This window comes from Spermophilus citellus (genome assembly GCF_964194105.1).
Source record: "Spermophilus citellus genome assembly, chromosome: 9".
NCBI lineage: Eukaryota > Metazoa > Chordata > Mammalia > Rodentia > Sciuridae > Spermophilus > Spermophilus citellus.
Window position 1 is genome coordinate 107,419,795 of NC_138191.1, and position 21,238 is coordinate 107,441,032.

Consider the following 21,238-nt stretch of genomic DNA (forward strand, 5'->3'; position numbering starts at 1 on the left):
CTGGGCATGGTGGCACTTGCCTGTATTCCCAGTGGCTTGGGAAGCCGAGGCAGGTGGAACATGAGTTCAAAGCCAGCTTCAGCAATTTAGTGAGGGCCTGAGAAACTTAGCAAGAACCTGTCTCAAAATAAAAAATAAAAAGTGGGCTGGGGATACGGCTCAGTCATTGGATGCCCCTCGGTTCAATCCTGGATACCAAAAAAAAAAAAAAAAAAGAATTAAATCAAGTTGAAACTAGCATTAATTATCTTAAAAATTTTTTTTTTAGTTGTTGATGGACCTTTATTTATTTTATTTTACAGGCAGTTCTGAGAATCAAACCCAGTGCCTCACACATGCTAGGCAAGTGCTGTACCACTGAGCCACAACCCCAGCCCATAATTATCTTAATTGTATAGGTTTTTTAGATTTAAAAATATTATTTTAGATTCCAACATGGCGGCAGGCGCAGAGAGATCAAGTCTCTGACCTCTTCAGCTGTGCGGGCATAGGGAGTCATAAACAATCTAAAATTTGTTTGCTCAGGATCACTAGGCAATGCTGAACTGACGTGGAGCTGGGGCGATCAATCTGGGCCTCTCAGAACACACACTGAGCCCGGATCGGCTGAATTCAAGCTCCCGTTCGCCTGCTTCCCGCAGACAAACAGCTGTGACTCAGCACTAATCCATCCGGCTGAAACAACTGGTCGGCCCTTCTGTTCCTACGGAGGTAAATGCCAACCGAGCCTTCATAGGTAGTGGCCACAGGTTTGAAACGGGGCTTGGGAGAGACAGTAAGGACCCACCCGTTGCATTGGTCACCCGGCAAAGGGAAACAAACTGTCGCCATTTGCAAGAGATACCACCATGGCAGAGAACTGACGTCACCAGACTGTGGCGGAGGAGATAACTTCACTGAAACCTGCGGCTACAGGTGTGTAAGTCCCTCTCCACACATTGGGGAAACCTTAAGGGCCCCTCCCAGCTCTCCCGTGAGCGCGATAGCCAGACCAAGGGAATCAGACGTAGCGCGGGACCCGTGGCACGGAACTCCCGGCTAACGCTCCCACCAGTGCTGACAACTGAGGTCTCTTGCACCAGCTACCGGGGGCGTGGCTACCTGAGGGCAAGTAAAATTCGCTGAGGATTTTCAGCCCCAAGCTCTACAAACTTAGGGTCTGAGGGAATGGCAAACTGGGAGAGTGTGCCCAGTTGTCCATGAAAACAGGGCTCCCGGGAGCAGCAGACCTGGCGTGTAGCCAGTATTGTGGTGAGCGGCACCCGTGAGAGGGGCCTGGCTAGAGGAAAAGTGGGGAAGTGACTAGACACAAGAGGAGGCCCTAGGCACTCAGGATTGGAGACTCGCCCAGTCTGGGAGGAGGAGCTGCTGCACAGTGATTGGTTCCCGCGTATTGACAGGAGAAACTTGGCCTGGTGGGCACAGCGCCACCTACTGGAAGAGAAGTTAATCAAACTCTAAGACTGCATTTATTAGTTTTTTTTTCTCGTTTTTTTTTTAATTTGGGTTTTTTCTTTCATTCTCATTTTTCTTTCTTGTTGTTTTTTAATTTTTTTTTACAATTTTTTAAATTTGTTTTCTTCTAATTTTAATGTTAATTTTTTTATTATATTTAAAAAAATTTTTTTTCTTTTTTTATTTCCTATTTTTTTCTTCTTTTGTCTTTTCATTTCTTTTCAATTTTCTTATTCCCCCTTCCTTGAATTCTACCTGCTTACTCTCATTCTCTTTAGTGACTTCTTCCCTTCCCTTCTAATACCTTTCCTCCCAAGCATCAAATAAATTTATAGGAGTAAACAGTAACTCAGCAGTCAAACAGAACAAGAAGTAACATGAACAGCTTCAAAAAGCAAGGAAGAAAAGGAGTACAAACAATGCAGGACAGCCTAAATATTCAGGAGGACCTAGAGTCATCAGAAAAATGGTCATATAAAGAACTCAAGGAATACCTTAGACAGATGGAATGGAACCTTAAAGAGGATACGAGACAGCAAATTCAAGCAGCGAAAGAACACATTGAGAATGAATTACATAAACAGATAAAAGAAGAAGTTAAGCATCTTTATCAGGAGATAGAGATTATAAAAAATAATCAAACAATAATTCTAGAAATGAAGGAAACGATAAACCAAATTAAAAACTCAATTGAGAGTATCACTAACAGAGTGGAGCAAGTAGAAGCCAGAACGTCAGTAATGAAGACAAAATATACCATCTTGAAAAGAGTCTAGCCAACTCAGAAAGGCTGGGAAAAAATCACAAGAAAAACATCCAAGAGTTATGGGATAACATAAAAAAACCAAACTTACGAGTCATCGGGATAGAAGAAGGTACAGAGATTCAAACCAAGGGAATGAGTAACCTGCTGAATGAAATAATACAGAAAACTTTCCAGAAATAAAAAAGGAAACAGATATACAAATTGAAGATGCATACAGGACACTGAGCACACAAAATCACAGGAGACCAACGCCAAGACACATTGTTATGAAGATATCCAATATACAGAACAAAGAGAAAATATTAAAAGCTACAAGAGAAAGGAGGCAGATTACATTCAGGGGTAAACCAATAAGGTTAACAACGGATTTTTCATCACAGACGCTGAAAGCGAGAAGATCCTGGAACAATGTATTTCAAACACTGAAAGACAATGGATGCCAACCAAGAATTCTGTATCCAGCAAAATTAAGCTTCAGGTATGACAACGAAATAAAAATCTTTCATGATAAACAAAAGTTAAAAGAATTTGCAGCCAGAAAACCAGCATTGCAAAGCATTTTGAGCAAAACACTACACGAGGAAGAAATGAAAAACAATAACCTAAACCATCAGTGGGAAGTGCCTCGGTAAAGACAGAGGGCGAAGGGAAAGATAATCATGGAGAAACAAACTAAATTTTTTTAAAAAAGGATAAATAATCAAACATGTCTGGAAGTACAAACCATATATCAATAGTAACTCTGAATGTTAATGGCTTAAACTCTCCAATAAAGCGACATAGGCTGGTATCATGGATTAAAAAAACAAATCCAACAATATGCTGCCTCCAGGAGACACATCTGATTGGAAAAGACATACACAGGCTGAAGGTGAAAGGATGGGAAAAAAATATACCACGCACATGGTCCTCGTAAGCAAGCAGGGGTGGCCATCCTCATATCGAATAAAATCGACTTCAAGACTAAGTTAATCAAAAGGGATAAGGAAGGACATTATATACTGTTAAAAGGAACCATTCACCAACAAGACATAACAATTATCAATATTTATGCACCAAATAATGGTGCTGCGACATTCATAAAACAAATTCTCCTCAAGTTCAAGAATCAAATAGACCACAACACAATAATTATGGGTGACTTCAACACACCTCTCTCACCATTGGACAGATCCTCCAAACAAAAGTTGAATAAAGAAACTATAGAACTCAATACCACAATCAATAACCTAGGCTTAACTGACATATATAGAATATATCAACCATCATCAAATGGATATACTTTTTTCTCAGCAGCACATGGATCCTTCTCAAAAATAGACCATATATCATGCCATAGGGAAACCCTCAGTAAATATAAAGGGGTGGAGATAATACCATGCATTTTATCTGATCATAATGGAATGAAACTGGAAATCAATGATAAAAGAAGGAAGGAAAAATCCTACATCACATGGAAAATGAACAATATGTTACTGAATGATCAAGGGGTTACAGAAGACATAAAGGAGGAAATCAAAAAATTCTTAGAGATAAATGAAAATACAGACACAACATATCGGAATCTATGGGACACAATGAAAGCAGTTTTAAGAGGGAAATTCATCGCCTGGTGGTCATTCCTCAAAAAAAGAAAAAACCAACAAATAAATGAGCTCACATTTCATCTCAAAGCCCTAGAAAAGGAAGAGCAAAACAACAGCAAATGTAGCAGAAGGCAAGAAATAATTAAAATCAGAGCGGAAATCAATGAAATTGAAACAAAAGAAACTATTGAAAAAATTAACAAAACTAAAAGTTGGTTCTTCGAAAAAATAAATAAGATTGACAGACCTTTAGCCATGCTAATGAAGAGAAGAAGAGAGAGAACTCAAATTACTAACATACGGGATGAAAAAGGCAATGTCACAACAGATGCTACAGAAATACAGAAGACAATTAGAAATTATTTTGAAAACCTATATTCCAATAAAATAGAAGATAGTGAAGACATCGATAAATTTCTTAAGTCATATGATTTGCCCAGACTGAGTCAGGAGGATACACACAATTTGAACAGACCAATATCAATGGATGAAATAGAAGAAGCAATCAAAAGACTATCAACCAAGAAAAGCCCAGGACCGGATGGGTATACAGTGGAGTTTTACAAAACCTTTAAAGAAGAATTAATACCAATACTTTTCAAGTTATTTCAAGAAATAGAAAAAGAGGGAGCTCTTCCAAATTCATTCTATGAGGCCAACATCACCCTGATTCCGAAACCAGACAAAGACACCTCAAAGAAAGAAAACTACAGACCAATATCTCTGATGAACCTAGATGCAAAAATCCTCAATAAAATTCTGGCGAATCGAATACAAAAACACATCAAAAAAATTGTGCACCATGATCGAGTAGGATTCATCCCTGGGATGCAAGGATGGTTCAATATACGGAAATCAATAAATGGTATTCACCACATCAATAGACTTAAAGATAAGAACCATATGATCATCTCGATAGATGCAGAGAAAGCATTCGACAAAGTACAGCATCCCTTTATGTTCAAAACATTAGAAAAACTAGGGATAACAGGAACTTACCTTGACATTGTAAAAGCTATCTTTGCTAAGCCTCAGGCTAGCATCATTCTGAATGGACAAAAGTTGAAGGCATTCCCTCTAAAATCTGGAACAAGACAGGGATGCCCTCTATCACCACTTCTATTTAATTTAGTCCTTGAAATACTAGCCTGAGCAATTAGACAGACAAAAGAAATTAAAGGCATAAAAATAGGAAAAGAAGAACTTAAATTATCACTATTTGCGGACAACATGATTCTATACCTAGAAGACCCAAAAGGGTCTACAAAGAAACTACTAGAACTAATAAATGAATTCAGCAAAGTGGCAGGATATAAAATCAACACGCATAAATCAAAGGCATTTCTGTATATCAGCGACAAAACTTCTGAAACGGAAATGAGGAAAAACACTCCATTCACAATATCCTCAAAAAAAAAAATACTTGGGAATCAACCTAACAAAAGAGGTGAAAGATTTATACAATGAAAACTACAGAACCCTAAAGAGAGAAGTAGAAGAAGATCTTAGAAGATGGAAAAATATACCCTGTTCATGGATAGGCAGAACTAACATTATCAAAATGGCGATATTACTAAAAGTTCTCTATAGGTTTAATGCAATGCCAATCAAAATCCCAATGGCATTTCTTGTAGAAATAGATAAAGCAATCATGAAATTCATATGGAAAAATAAAAGACCCAGAATAGCAAAAGCAATTCTAAGCAGGAAGTGTGAATCAGGCGGTATAGAGATACCAGATTTCAAACTATATTACAGAGCAATAGTGACAAAAACAGCATGGTACTGGTACCAAAACAGGCGGGTGGACCAATGGTATAGAATCGAGGACACAGAAACTAATCCACAAAGTTACAACTATCTTATATTTGATAAAGGGGCTAAAAGCATGCAATGGAGGAAGGATAGCATCTTCAACAAATGGTGTTGGGAAAACTGGAAATCCATATGCAACAAAATGAAACTGAATCCCTTTCTCTCGCCATGCACAAAAGTTAACTCAAAATGGATCAAGGAGCTTGATATCAAATCAGAGACTCTGCGTCTGATAGAAGAAAAAGTTGGCTCCGATCTACATATTGTGGGGTCGGGCTCCAAATTCCTTAATAGGACACCCATAGCCCAAGAGTTAATAACAAGAATCAACAAATGGGACTTACTTAAACTAAAAAGTTTTTTCACAGCAAGAGAAACAATAAGAGAGGTAAATAGGGAGCCTACATCCTGGGAACAAATTTTTACTCCTCACACTTCAGATGGAGCCCTAATATCCAGAGTATACAAAGAACTCAAAAAATTAGACAATAAGATAACAAATAACCCAAATCAACAAATGGGCCAAGGACCTGAACAGACACTTCTCAGAGGAGGATATACAATCAATCAACAAGTACATGAAAAAATGCTCACCATCTCTAGCAGTCAGATAAATGCAAATCAAAACCACCCTAAGATACCATCTCACTCCAGTAAGATTGGCAGCCACTATGAAGTCAAACAACATCAAGTGCTGGCGAGGATGTAGAGAAAAGGGTACACTTGTACATTGCTGGTGGGACTGCAAATTGGTGCAGCCAATTTGGAAAGCAGTTTGGAGGTTCCTGGGAAAGCTGGGAATGGAACCACCATTTGACTCTGCTATTGCCCTTCTCAGACTATTCCCTGAAGACCTTAAAAGAGCATGCTACAGGGATACTGCCACATCGATGTTCATAGTAGCACAATTCACAATAGCTAGACTGTGGAACCAACCCAGATGCCCTTCAATAGATGAATGGATAAAAAAATGTGGCATTTATACACCATGGGATATTAAGCAGCACTAAAAATGACAAAATCATGGAATTTGCAGGGAAATGGATGGCACTAGAGCAGATTATGTTTAGTGAAGCTAGCCAATCCCTAAAAAACAAATACCAAATGTCTTCTTTGATATAATGAGAGCAACTATGAACAGAGTAGGGAGGAAGAGCAGGAAGAAAAGATTAACTTTAAACAGAGACATGAGATGGGAGGGAAAGAGAGAGAAAAGGGAAATTGCATGGAAATGAAGGGAGACCCTCATTGCTATACAAAATTACATATAAGAGGTTGTGAGGGGAATGGGAAAATAAACAAGGAGAGAAATGAATTACAGTAGATGGGGTAGAGAGAGAAGATGTGAGGGAAGGGGAGGGGGGATAGTAGGGGATAGGAAAGGTAGCAGAATACAACAATTACTAATAGGGCATTATGTAAAATTGTGGATGTGTAACTGACGTGATTCTGCAATCTGCATTTGGGGTAAAATTGGGACTTCATAACCCACTTCAATCTAATGTATGAAATATGATATGTCAAGAGCTTTGTAATGTTGTGAACAACCAATAAAAAAATAAAAAAATTATTTTAATAAAATTAAATACAACCAAGTTCTAATACTGGTCCCAAGGGCCAGGTCATTCCTATTGCTGGCTTTAGATATTCTCACCCGGTTGATGTGGATGGGTGGACCATCACACTCTGGTTACAAACACCAACCATCTCACTAAGTTCAGTGATTCTGACTTCCTGCTCATCAAGATCACTCAGATTCTGAACTATCCTTCTTAGTTCTCTACAGGAAGAAAATACACTATTCATCTAAACATATTTTAAATCAATTATGGAAAAATAATTGGTATCCTGATTTGATACAGTATCCTTGAAAGTTTAATTTGAGTCCATCCTTCAGACATGGATCTGTGTCCTAGGTGGGCTAAAATATCATGATTCACCAAGATAATCAGTTACCCTAGGAGTCAGCTGGCTAGCTTTTTGTGGGAAAGAAGTTTGAACTGTGCTCTTTGGACTTTTCTGCAGGTGGAAGCAAATGATGTAGCAGTTAAAAAAATCAAGCTCTGGAGGAGGCAGACCTGGGTTCCCCAGCCTCCCTAATAGGCACATTATTTGCACTCTCTAAAGCCTCAGTTTTCTTATTTATGTGGTTGCAGCAATAATATTCTTGTCCCATTATATTGCTTAATTTACACAGGGCATAGTGCCTAGAGCATAGTAAATACTCAAAGTGTTAGGGAAAAGGTTAAGCTAGATTTTAAGCCTGTACAATTAAGGTAATAAATTCTGCTTCCAACTTGTCTCAAGAATATTGGGAAAGTAATACCTAGAATTTAGTTACGTGGTGACCCCACCTGCAGTGGAGTTGAACAGCAGAAATGAAGCCCCCAAAGACCATCAACTGCCACAAATGACATCACAAAATACTTATAAACAATACAATGCAAATACTCGGTCATGGAAGAGACTCTCATGGCTCTTTTTCTGTGTTTACTTGCCTGTGAAGATTCTTAAGTTTGATATCTGGCTCAGCCCATTGTTGCTTAAACGTGTAGGTTATGAGGATTTAGAAGACACAGCAAGGTACTAGATACTATAATCTGACAAAGGGGTGAAGACCAACCCCCCACTCCACAGAGAATAATAATTTCTAAGTGTCAGTTGGTCAAATAACTCTATGTACATAAGGATCCGAAATTATCACTGTATAGAAATGGCAAGAACAAAATCTGTCCAGAATGTGTTTTCTCCCTTGTCTGCTTAAAGAAATAAATGAAATAATGTGTACAGCAGTTGCTTTGGGAAATGTTGAGTTCAAAACATCTATTGTTATTATTGTTGTATGTACCTTAGCACATGACCTGATACATCATAGATAATATTGGTTGAATAAATGAGTAACAACAATTTCAACTTCCTTGAATAATTAATGGTCAATATTATAGGAAAAAAATGACTGGACTCTGACAGAATTCAGCAAAACTCTAAAGGCTATGTTGTATACATGATTTGCCCTTCTACAGAGTAACTATTCTCCCAAGTTTCCAAAGGACTTGAATACATTTCATAATTTTCACCTCCTCAGTGGTGTTGAGAAGTAGATGTTTCAAATAATGGGAAAGGGTAAATTAGAGAAAATTAATAAATTAACCAGGCATCACTTTTCATACTCTAAAGGCACACTGATCTTTCAAATTCCTAAGGAAAGATTTTATAATCTTTGTGAGTACAGTTCAGCCTCTGCTTAAGCCTCGACAGTGGCCCCGTATTCTATAAAGGACTTTCTGGGAGATATAAAATACTTGAACACTTCATGTCATGACCTGATACATCATAGATAATTGGTTGAATAAATGAGTATGAGTCATAAATCATAAATAAATAAATGAGTCATAAATCCAATGACTCCATTTCCTTTCAAATATGGATTGGAATCTCCTTTCAGGTATACAATCTGTGTTTCTGTGACATGCCTAGTTTTCAGACTCTGGATCCAAATCTCTTTTCAATATATTTGTTTTTTACTTTCTTCCAGGTATGTTTATTTTTAAATTTTTTGGTATTGAGGATTGAACCTGGGATGCTTTACCACTGAGCTAAATCCCCATACATCCCTAGCCCTTTTTATTTTTTATTTCAAGACAAGGGTCTATTTAAATTGCCAATTCTCCTGCCTCAGGCTCTCAAATTGCTAGGATTACAGGCATGCACCACTACACCGGGCTTGACTTTCTTTTTTAAAGTGTATACTCGAATCATTTTTCATTTATATATTTCATATATATTATCAGCCTTTGAAGGTGGTTTATTTATGGGCACAAAGGCTTTCCTCTGTGGATCTTGAAATAATTTCTGGAAAGGTGTATACAGGGCAATCTTAACTTGCACAGAAGAGACCTGTGAAAACTGAAGTATGGCTGGTAGTCACTCCTTTTATTTCTCCTGTAGGCAGAGCTACAGTGAACAGAAAAGGCCACACTTAAAATAATTCTGTGTGAGGCCTTTTGCCACTAAAATTAAGTACTTTGCACAATAAGCTACATATCAGGAATAGGAAAAGTGGCACATATCCTGCCATCCTGTATCCCACCTGTCCAGGGGTAAACAACTGGTCACATTGTTTTTCCTGTGAGCCTAGATGGAGCTTAAGAGCCCTTTAATGATGAAGTGGATCCACTGATGGGATTGAGGTTGAGGTTATAATATTGCTTAACAAATGCACATTAATGATGATGTTAAAAATGATGCTAGTCAGAGGAAGTGAAGCCATGAGGACATGTGTTTATAGCACCTACCTGGATGCTACTGTCATCTGAACTATCCCCAGAGTTCTGACACTGAAGGAGGCTCTCATTCACATGGCTCGCCTCTTCTCCAAGCCTGACCACTTCCTTAGGCTTCATGGCCAACTGCTCTTCTTCATCTTTCGTATCTCGATTCTGTTGAGAGTCCTCCTCCTTCTGCCCCTCTTTTGGAAAAGTGCCCTCCTTTACTGACTCCTCTGGAATTTCCTTCAGCTTACTTTCTCCTAATTCGGGACTTGGTGCAAATAACAATAAAAACTATCAAAATGCTTATCAATGTAGCAGAAAAGGGGAGGAAAAAGTCTAAAAGTCAAGAAAGTACTGCAAGCAAGATTTTTAAGCTGAATTCTATAGAAGAGTAGCAATGTTATTCTTACAAACTTCAAAAACAAAAGAGTTGCATTTTTTTTCACTCACAATCATAAGTGTGTGTGTGTGTGTATATATATATATATATATATATATATTGGGCACTGGGGATTGAACTCAGGGGCACTTGCCCACTGAGCCACATCCCGAGCCCCATTTTGTATTTTATTTTGAGACAGGGTCTCACCGAGTTGCTTAGCACCTCACTTTTGTTGAGGCTGGCTTTGAACTCACGATCCTCCTGCCTCAGCCTCCTAAACCATGGGATTACATGCGTGCCACCACACCTGGCATCGTCATAGATTTTACAGCCAAACAACTAATGTGAATGAGTTTTATACTTTTTCAACTTTTAGTATTGCATTGGTCAGACACAATTTATAATGATTTTTTTTTTAAGAATAAGCATTTTAAAATGCTTTTAAAAAATGCTCCAGAAACCTTAGGCACTTGGGGCAGATACTAGTACTACTATAAGACACAGTCTCTGACCTAATGAGCTATTAATTGTGGCAAAGATAAGTAAACGAGTGATTAAATGAGTAGTAAGCACTTTGGGGCCTGGTGAATGACTAGGCATAAGCCAGACAATGTAGAAATATTCACTTGTGCGTACAGATATTGGGGAGAGGGTGTTGGTATAGTTGAGAACATGAAAAAACAAAGTGATTTCTCCTGACTTAGAGTTAGGAGACTTGGGACCTCATCCAAGTCCTACTGATAAGTTGCTATGTATGTGACTGTGACAGAAATAGTCATTCTAATTCTCTTGGTCTCAAAGACATCATCTGTGAAAAAACAAAATTTAGCCAAATATCACTGGTTTTCAAACTTTCTCTCCCTTTCTGTCTTCCACCACTGGGGATTGAAACAAGGTACATTTTACCTCTGAGCTACACCCCTAGCCATTTTTTTTTTTTTTTGAGATGGGGTCTTGCTAAGGTGCTCAGGCTGGCCTCAAACTTGAGGTCCTCCTGCCTCAGTCTTCCAAGTAGCTGGGATTACTGGCATATGCCTCCACACCTAACTCAAACTTATTTTTTATCTGTGGATTCTTTAAGTAAAATCTTAAGCAGAATCCCACCCAGGAAACAGACCAAAGTAGAGCTTCTCTGGCTGACATGGAAACAGAAGGTCACAATCCCATTTATCCGTCTTGCGAAGCTTCTTACAAGGTAATTTCTGAGGCTCTTCTTTAGTACTCTTGAAATTTTGGAAAGTAGGTTTAAAACTATTAGGTGAGGCAATCTACAGGTCTCTTCTACTGTAAGATTCCATTACTCTATAACAGCACTATAAACAACAGAAAGCCAAGATGCAGTCCTTTACCTTAAAGGAGCTTAGAATCTAGCAAAAGAGACTCACTACGAAAGTCAGACAATCAGGCATACTGGGCAGCCTCTGTGTGACCATGTGGGAGTACCACCTTCTACATTGTTTCAGTTGAAGACTTTGGCTCATAGCTTTCTGTCACTTTCTTCACCCTCTTCCTGCCGCTGTCCTGGAAGATCCTATAGATCAGCCACCAATACCTTGGCAACACCTCCTGAGCCCCACCTACCTACCTGTGTGACCACAACATGGTGTGTAGCCACGAAGCAGCCACTTCACTGCCAAAACACCAAAACTCCATATCTGACCTCCAACTTTTTTCTTTTTCTGGGACTTGCTTTCAGTTCAATCATAAGTGCTGTCAACTCTGTGTTTCTCTTTCTATCAGTTCTCTTTACTTGTTTCCTTCTTCAATACAGAGTCTGGAGTTCACTGTTTCAACCACTGTCTAAATAACATGGTCAGCTTTCTTATCCCACTGTCCTTCCACAGCACTCAGGGGGCAAAGCCTGAGCCCCCAGCAGATCCAGCTCCTTTCTGGTCTATCCTAAACCACTGGAGGTTGCTGAAAAAACATTATATACACTCAAAGATAGATGCTAAATTTAGGTTCCCTAGTCTCAACTTAGCCGTTAACACCACCTGTGGTAGCCAGTTGGCTTTCTCTCGTGTTCTCTCCAATGATTACTTCAAACTTTCCCTACTCTCTTAAAAAATCCTGGTATTTCTATTCCTCTCTCATTCTCAGCAGATGTCTTTGCTCACTACTTCACAGAGGACACAGAAACTACGGAACAAGTCTTTTGACTTTCTTTCAAGTAAAAAAATTCATCTGCATCTCTATCCATTCTCTTTCTTGCTCCTGTGGAAATGGATGAGGTGGCCCACCTCTTTCCCGGCTAAGGCCAGTCCCTTTGCTGATACTCTCAATTCTTAGCCTGTCATGTTAAGGACTCTTTTCCATCAGGATTTGAACATACATAAATTACCTCTCATGTCAACCTCATATTTTCTTCTCCCTTTCAGAACTAAACTTTTGGGGCAGTATTGTCTACACACACTGTTCCCACTTCTTCATTTCCTGCTCATTCCTTGTTCACTCCATTCATCACCCCACATGATGGAATCTAGAAAGCAATCTGTTTTCTGCCCCTCACTGGGACTACTCTTATGTCTTCAGCCTCTTTCTTATTGGTGAATTCAGTTGTCAACGTCTGTTCCTCATTTTACTTGACATTTTGGCAGTCCATGATACTATGTCTTTTTGAAACTATTGTCTTTTTGAAACACTCTTTAATCTAGACTCTGCAAAACACACTGTCTTGACTTTTCTTCTACTTCTCTGGCTGCTTATTTTCATTGTCTCAGTCACCTTTGCAGGGTACTCATTTTGTCTCCAATAGAGGTTTTCCTTAGGTTGTTTTAGTCAGGCAACCTCTGGAGTCATTTCATGCACTCATGTGACTTTTGCTACTATCAATTTGTTGGTGATTCCCCAATTTATCTCCACCCTAGGCTTTTCTCCTGAGTTCCACAAATCTATAAATCTAACTGTGTATTGACTATCTCCAATCAGCTATCCCAAAGATACTTCAAAATTCATATATCAAAAATAACTTCTTTCCCTCTTCCTGCAAAATTGTTCCCTAAGTCAATGAATGGCATAATCAGACCAGAAATTTAACTAATTTTAAACCTCTTCTGTGTTTTTTTTAACTTTTAAATTTGCTCTAATTAGTTATATATGACAGGAGAATGCATTTTGACACATTGTACACAAATGGAGCACAACTTCTCATTCCTGGCTGGATATGGTGCAGAGTCACCAGTAGTATAATCACACATGTTCATAGGGTAATAATGTCTGTGTCATTCTACCATCCTTCCCATCCCCACAGTCCCACCCCTCCTCTCACTCCCCTTTGCATAATGCAAATTTCCTTCATTCTTCCCTATTCCCACCTCCACTATGGATCAGCATCCATTTATCAGAGAAAACATTTGGCCTTTGCTAACCTCCTCTCAATTCCCAAATCACAGTTTACTACACCCTCTTCCTCACCATGAATCCCTGAATCCTGTTGAGTTTACCTTCTCTGGATGCCATCTGCTTCTACTCACCAGCATCAACATGGCTTACCTGGATGCTCATAACAGCCTCTTAACTGGTCTTGCCACCTTAATTTTTATACTAATAAATTTCTTTTACACACAGCAGGCAGAGTGATTTTTTTTTTCCTAAAGCACAAAACGTCTTTATCTTCCTCGTGCCAGTCAACCCTGTAGTAGTTTCCTATTGTCTAAACTACCCACAGGGCTGTGGGTGTAGCTCAGTGGTAGAACACTTGCCTAGCATGTGTGAGGCCCTGGGTTCAGTGCCCAGCACCACAAGCAAACAACAACATGAACCCACCTCCCTAGGATAGGCATTCCTGTCCCTACATAATCAGGCAGGCCTCTGCCTGCCTCTCCACTCTCATCACCTTTCTCCACCTCCTCTTTTCATATTCTAATTCATGAGTCATTTTTAGAAGCACAAACAATCATACTTTCTTTTCTGTATGTCATTTGTTCTATTTTGTCAACTCCTTTTTTTTTGGGGGGGGGGGGCTTGGCCTTTGATTAGATGTACTTTGGCACCCACATTAAGTTTCACTTCCTTTAAGAATATTTTCTGATTCTTTAGCCTGAGCCAGGACCCCTGCTTTATGCCCCAAACAGTCAATACTGCTTTGTGTAACTATCTTCCTCATCAGACTATGTGCACCATAAGGATAGGAATTATATTTTGGTTTTGTATCTTCAAAGTACCTGGAACATGATAGCTAGCACAATTTATTGTTCAATGTGATTGTGTTATGGACCTGACATAAGTGGATGTTAAGTAGGGGGGTGAGGCTGCAGGAAGTAAGCAGGAAGAGGGGAGAGGGAAGCCTATGTCTGATACACAGATTGCTGGTAGGCTTGGCATTTGGAAAGGGTTTGGACCAAAAGTCATGGAGGTTGGCAGCAAGAAGCTCTTTAGAGAGAAGCCCAGCACCTTTTCCCTGAAAGGCTTCCCCACTCACAGACAAATTAAGGACCCAGAATTGCCTAGTGTGGTGAGTATCCCTGCTAATGACCTCCAAATCAGCTGGGAAAATTTTTGTCAACTTTGACCATTAATGTGAAAAGTTTCATATTGACGTTTTCATCTCCATTGCTGCTTGCTCAACCAAGGCCACTATCCCTTCATCTGTGGCTTATATATTGCCTGTCTTCCATCTCTACTTCATCTAATATAGAGACAATCTCCCTCAAAATCCCTGTAATATACTGTCCAGTGCTCACGAACTAGACTTTCTCGCTCCCTCCAGCAAACCTAAATGCTGTGGTCACCTTTTTGATTCTTTGCTTTTGTTAACACTATCCTCTTTCCTCTCCACCAACTCTCCAATACATTCTTCCACTTGGCAAATAAGTTTCCTGATTTTGAAAGTTAAAAGCAACTTTTAAGAGAGCATAAAATTCAAGGGCCCGAAATTGTCAAAACAATCTCTTTCTATCTTGGAACACTTATGAAGAAATAAATTTGGCTACAGCTGGGAGTATATTTCTCCAATTCAGGGATAAGTGTATCCTTTAATGTAGTATCTAAGTAAAAATTAATATCTATTACAATTATTTAGTTCTAGGCTTTTGGTCAGATAAAATAATTTGATTTTTATCTATTTGTTTTTGTGCTAAAGCAGACTAGTTCATTTGCCCAAAGCCACAAAAGTTTCTGTAAAAGATAATTTTGGTGGAAAAATAGAAATACAAGAGTTAGGGGGAAAGATTAAACAAACAAATAAAAGATAAAGTTTCTTAAAATTTAATGATCAGATATAAGAATAGCAAAAAAGAAAAAAAAAAACACCTATGGAGAGTAAATCCTTTTTTTTTTTTTTTGTACCAGGGACTGAATATAGGAGTGCTTCACCACTGAACCACATCCCCAGCCCTTTCATTTTTTTTATTTTGAGACAGAGCCTTGATATGTTGCTGTGACTGACCTTGAATTTGTAATCTTCCTGTCTCAGTCTCCTGAGCCACTGGGATTACAGGAATGTGCCACTGTACCCAGCAGAATATAGTCTTAGTTATACATAAAAAAATGAATATGTACATGAGAAAAAAGAAAGAAAAATGAGGATTCATCAATGGTGAGAATTATGGGTTTTTAAAATATCTCTATTTTCTCCATATTTTCTAAATTTTCACTAAAAACCATATACTTAGTTTTAAAAGCAAGAGGAAAAGCTTTAAAATGTAAAAAATATATCAAAGACAAACTTTCTGGAGAATGATTAAAATCAATTTTTCCTATCAGATCACTTGAAAATGAATGTCAAATTCTTATAATGATCAAGCCAAATAAAACATACCTTTCTACAAATAATTAATGTGATATGGGATTTTCTCAATTTACCAGAGTTCTTTTCTCTCTTCCTTTGGGCTTTGTATCTCTACTTCCAAAATTGGTACTTTCAACAACAGATCTTTATAAGCACTTTCACTTGTAATTAAATTAGCAGTTGCAGTTTTTCCCCCTAAAGTAAAGTGATTTAATTGTTCCAATTCTTGTGAAAACTTCAAGATCTGTAAAGTTAAAAGGCAAACATTCTGTTTTGTATACTCTTATGTACAGTTGTAAAAAAGTACACTATTCCATTAAGTGCTTAATTATTGGCTTAAATAATAAAGTTAAAACCTCATTCCAACTTAATTTAATACTTTTATTTGTTATATAACTTAATCAATTTTTACCATATGCATAAGGGCCTATAAATCGGTGACTTAAATGTATACAAAGAGATGGTATTTTTAAAACATTTTTTAATTTGATGGGCCATTATTTTATTTATCTATATGTGGTGCTGAGAATCGAACCCAGTGCCTCACACATGCTAGGCAAGTGCTCTACATACTGAGCTACAGCCCCAGCCTAAGAGAAGGTATTTTTGATCTCTGGGGTTGGTACCTCCAATTGCCACTTAAATGTGTACTTCATTGATTCATAAAGGCACTAATATATTGCTGCAAGAAAACATTAGAATGTCAGATATACATTATGGAGAAGAAATTTCTTCCAGTCTGACCCTATCTATTAGAAAACACTTGAACTTGTAGAGGCTCTCAGATTGTTGTAGTGGTTCTGGAACCCTAGAGTATCAATAAAAATGCTACCTTGTGCTGCAGCCCTGACCCTGAGATTCAGAATCAGTGAGTTGCAGTGGGAAATGGGAATTTTCCTGTAAATAAGCTTCCAGGCTAAATATCCTTCTCTCTGTTCTCTGCCCTGAGAAGACAGCAGTTTGCAAACTAGAATGTGGCCCTCACCAGCTCTGCCTGGTGTCTTGATCTCAGACTTCCCAAACTCCAGAGCAGTAAGAAATAATTGTTTGTTGTTTAAACCAGAAATCTGTGGTATTCTGTTATAACAACCCAAACTCAGTCCTCTTCAAAAATATCAAGGTCATGAAAGACAAAGATAGACTGAGGAACCATTTCAGGTTAAAGCACATAATCCTGAATTAGATCTTACATTGCATTTAATTTTCCTGTCCTTTAATTTTAATTGGATCTCAGACTAGAAAAAAATATTGTTTTTTTCTATAGAGTAGAATAATTAGAAATATCTGAATATAAACTGTAGATTAACTAATAGTAGTGTCAATGTTAATTTCCTGATTTTGAGACTTACACTGAGGTAATAAGACTTATTATTATTTTTAGCAAACACACATGAAAAATATTTGCGGGTAAAGTAGGTTTCCAGCTTACTCTCACAGGCTTCACCAAAAAAGTACCTGTAAGAATGTGTACACATATGTTTCTCTACATATGAAGATGTAAAGTGAGAGACAATAATGAGGAAAATATGGTACCATGGAGGAATGAAAGCATAGGGGAATTTTTTTGGTATTGTTTTTATAACTTTTCTATAAGTCTGAAATTATTTCATCACAAAAAGTTTAAAAAACAAGAGAGAGACAGATTGCCAGGACACTGATCTATATTTCTGGGTTTTTTGTGTTTTTTTGTTTTGTTTTGTTTTTTGTGTTGACTTTTCTGATGATATTTTGAAAGCACGCCCCTTTAACTCTACAAAAGGTACACAAGCAAAGCTTAGTAGTAGATTGTGCTATACATGTCTACTCTTCCAGGTAGAATATCCTGTGTTCTGGATGTTTCCTGCCCTATGTTGCATACTATAATACACACTCCAAAAATTAAGTTGGTGGAAGGTGTATGTAAAACAAAAAAATGCACAAACTAACCCTAAATGGCAAGTTCTGGTTGAAGTCTAAATATTTTCCCTGAAATATAGCTTAACTTGTAATCTACAGTACATGGTAATCTACTGTATAATAATGAAAGAAACTTTCACTTCTTTATTTTAAGAAACTCTCATTTCCAAGTTATCTCTTACTGAAAATTAATTTTCTTTTATCCTCCCCACATGCAAGGTGTTATATACTGAACATTTAAATATGTAATAATTTAGCCTCACCTTTGTTTCTAACTCAGCATTCTCTCTTTGGAGGAGGTCATATGCTATTAAAAAATGGTCTCTGTCTTCTGGTGCCCCTGGAAGGCTCTGAATTTCACTATAAAGGCATGCAAGTTCCGACTTTGACTTTTGCAATTCCTATTAAGAAATAAAGATATTTTTATAGAATACATCCAGACTATTTCCCCATAAAAGGTAGAATACTTCCAAGAATAAATTTTGAAATGATCCTGACAATTTTTTTTGTTTAAATAGTCATTAAATGGAGTGTTATTAATTTCTGTCATTCACTGGTTGTAAGATTGGATTCCTAGAGTCATTCCTACATTAAGCAAAGCTTGTATAGAGATAAAATCTTTAGTAACTCCTATATTAAATAGTTGTATTATCTTGTTTTAAGGATGCATCTATGTTGCCTTTCATAGAACAAGGTGCTGCTGTGTGGTTTACCTTTAACCTTGCAGCACTCCTAGAAGATGTCTGTTGAAACTAAGCTCAGAGTTCACATAAACAGGAAGTTGAAAAGCTGAGATTGCAAACTCATGTCTTACTTCAGACTCTTGTGTTCTCAACTACCAAGCATGCTGCTTTACTTAACAATACATATTCTGTGACTTAATCAACCAGGATTTCCTCTAACCCTATGGTTTTCATTTAATACCCATGAAAGAAAATACTTTATTTAGTTATAGATTTTTATCAAATTTTTATATTGTTTACATGAACTATGTAGTGTTTGATTGGTAGATGACAAGGGGCTAAGAGTCTGTGTGCCCGATAACCAACTGGTGATGTATAATTTGTTTTAGGAGAAGAGCTGTTTGGTATTTTCCCAAAGCCTTGAGATCAGAAGGAGTAGAAATGCTGACGACATTGGGCAAAAAGGCAAGAAGGTAAGGGTTAGCTTCCCCAAACCACAGGAAGGTGGCAAGGGGTGTCAATTCCCTATTCAATTTCACTAAAAATTCCTGTAGGTTATTAGAGGTTGGGGCTTGGGGCATTGCCCTGCTGTCACCCACCCTGCCAAGTAATTAATAAGTATCACATCCTCTAAATTGAGGATCTAGACTTCCATAATTCACTTCCAGGTCTCTCTTCAAAATAGAGGCCGATTTTGTCTACTGATAGATCTTTCCAAGATGGCAGAACAATTATGAACATCATAATTGAACACCTGTGACTTAAAGGACTCCAAGGCTAGTGCTGGGTCTCAACTTGGGTAAACAAGAGCACTAGGCCCTTACTACTAGAAACACATATTCTATAGTGCTGTGGACCAAACTGTGTCACCCTCAAAATTTATATGTTGAAGTCCTAATTTCCAATATGGCTGTATTTGGAGATGGGGATGAGAAGGAGGTGCTAAAGGTCAATGAGGATGGGGTGGAATCCTAATCTGATAGGCCTGGAGCCTTTGAAAGAAGAGAAGAGACAGCTCTCTTTCCATCATGTGAGGACACAACATAGCAAGAGGGGTCTGTCTGCAAGCCAGGAAGATGTTCTTGCTAAGAAGTAAATTGGGTCAGCACTTTGATTTGGAACTTTCCAGTCTCCAGAACTGTGAGAAAATATTTTTTTTTCTTCTTTCAGCCACCTAGTCTGTGGCATTTGGTTATGGGATGTGTTTATGGCATTTGTATGTCCAAGTTAAGATACATAGTTGTGATTTATTTTAAAATAAAAATAAATAATACTACAAAATCCCTAAATGAGGAAAACATCTTGAGTGGCAATACCTCACTATCAACTTTCAAGGCCTTCTGTATAGTAATAAAACCAGATGCCAACTGCTTTTTCTTCTCTCTTTCTTCTGAAAAATCACCTTCAAACATTTCAGTTTTTTCTTGGCTCATTTTCTGTATCTATAAAAAGCATTTTACATAATTCAATTTATATACAAAATAACAGTGTTTCCTATAAGTTCTGACACAAACAAGTTTTCTGCGTAACTCAATTATAAAGTCATGCAGGGAACATGTGAACCTAGGAAAACTAATTCATGGTACTAGAGTTCATAAGATACGATTGTCTCTTCAAGCCTGTTTATACAACTGTTAAAGGTAGTAAAACTTGTCTTGCCTATATTATAGCCATCACAGTAGGAATAAAATGTGATTTTGAAAGTATTTTATAAATTTTTAAAACTTACCAAACATAAGGTGTTGAAGAAATCTTTCTAAATTAACTGATGATAATTGGAATAATAATGGTAGGAGCAACTATTTATTTATTGAGGGTTTATCAAATGTCAGACACTGGGTTAAGTACCTTACATGCTCCATCTCACTGTTTTCCCAGAATGTCTATGAAATTGGAACAAATATATATTCTTTTTCAGAGGAGACTGGTGAGGCTCAGATATATTAGGTAATTTGCCCAATGTCTCACAGCCAGCACTGGGATTCAAACTCAAGTTTAACTTAAAAGCCCTTACCCTTTTCCTCCCACTTTTTTATTTGTTCTCTTTAGATATACATGACAGTAGAGTATATTTTGACATATTATACACACAGGGAGTATGACTTATTCTAATTAGGATAAAAGTATCTATTCTATTCTGTCTTGCTGAAGACATTTCTTTTGTGCATAAAACCCTATTAGGAAATCCAATCGAAATGCACCTTAGTGAACACACAGTGAGAATCAAACAAATTCTCTTGATGACCATACTTTCCACAGCAAGAGCACATCTATCAAGTGAACTAACTGCATATTTGGCTTGGCCAGTTAGGAAGCAGCACAAGACTGACAAAAAATCTTCACTCTGCAACTTGGGAAATAAGGGATGGTATGCTTTACCAGTCTGTTCTGCTATTGACTACCAAAGGGACACTGAGTTAGTTACTTTATTTTTCTTAGCCTCAGTTTCCCCATTTGAAAAATAGGGACAATGAAGCCTGGACATACACGGGCACTTCATTCACAGAAAATGTTCTATAAATGTCAATTTGTATCACGGTTGAATTGTTCTAAATTCTCACATTTATTCTTCAATGAAGCAATACTTTTAAATCGTTCCTACAATTTCAATGCACTAGTCTATCCTATATAAATATGTTTTCCTTTTTGAGGTGCT

At 37.7% G+C, this 21,238-nt stretch overlaps 1 protein-coding gene across 1 annotated transcript in view; it reads right to left on the reverse strand.

Moving 5' to 3' along the window:
* CCDC30 (coiled-coil domain containing 30) overlaps positions 1 to 21,238 on the reverse strand; it is a gene marked incomplete at its 5' end in the record, with an annotated part of 126,155 nt that overhangs the window by 69,584 nt on the left and 35,333 nt on the right. Inside the window, 4 exons of the mRNA XM_081307518.1 lie at positions 9,918 to 10,161; positions 16,078 to 16,247; positions 18,163 to 18,300; positions 19,899 to 20,024. Coding sequence (XP_081163644.1) covers positions 9,918 to 10,161; positions 16,078 to 16,247; positions 18,163 to 18,300; positions 19,899 to 20,024 — 678 coding nt within the window. The remainder of the gene's footprint in view (positions 1 to 9,917; positions 10,162 to 16,077; positions 16,248 to 18,162; positions 18,301 to 19,898; positions 20,025 to 21,238) is intronic.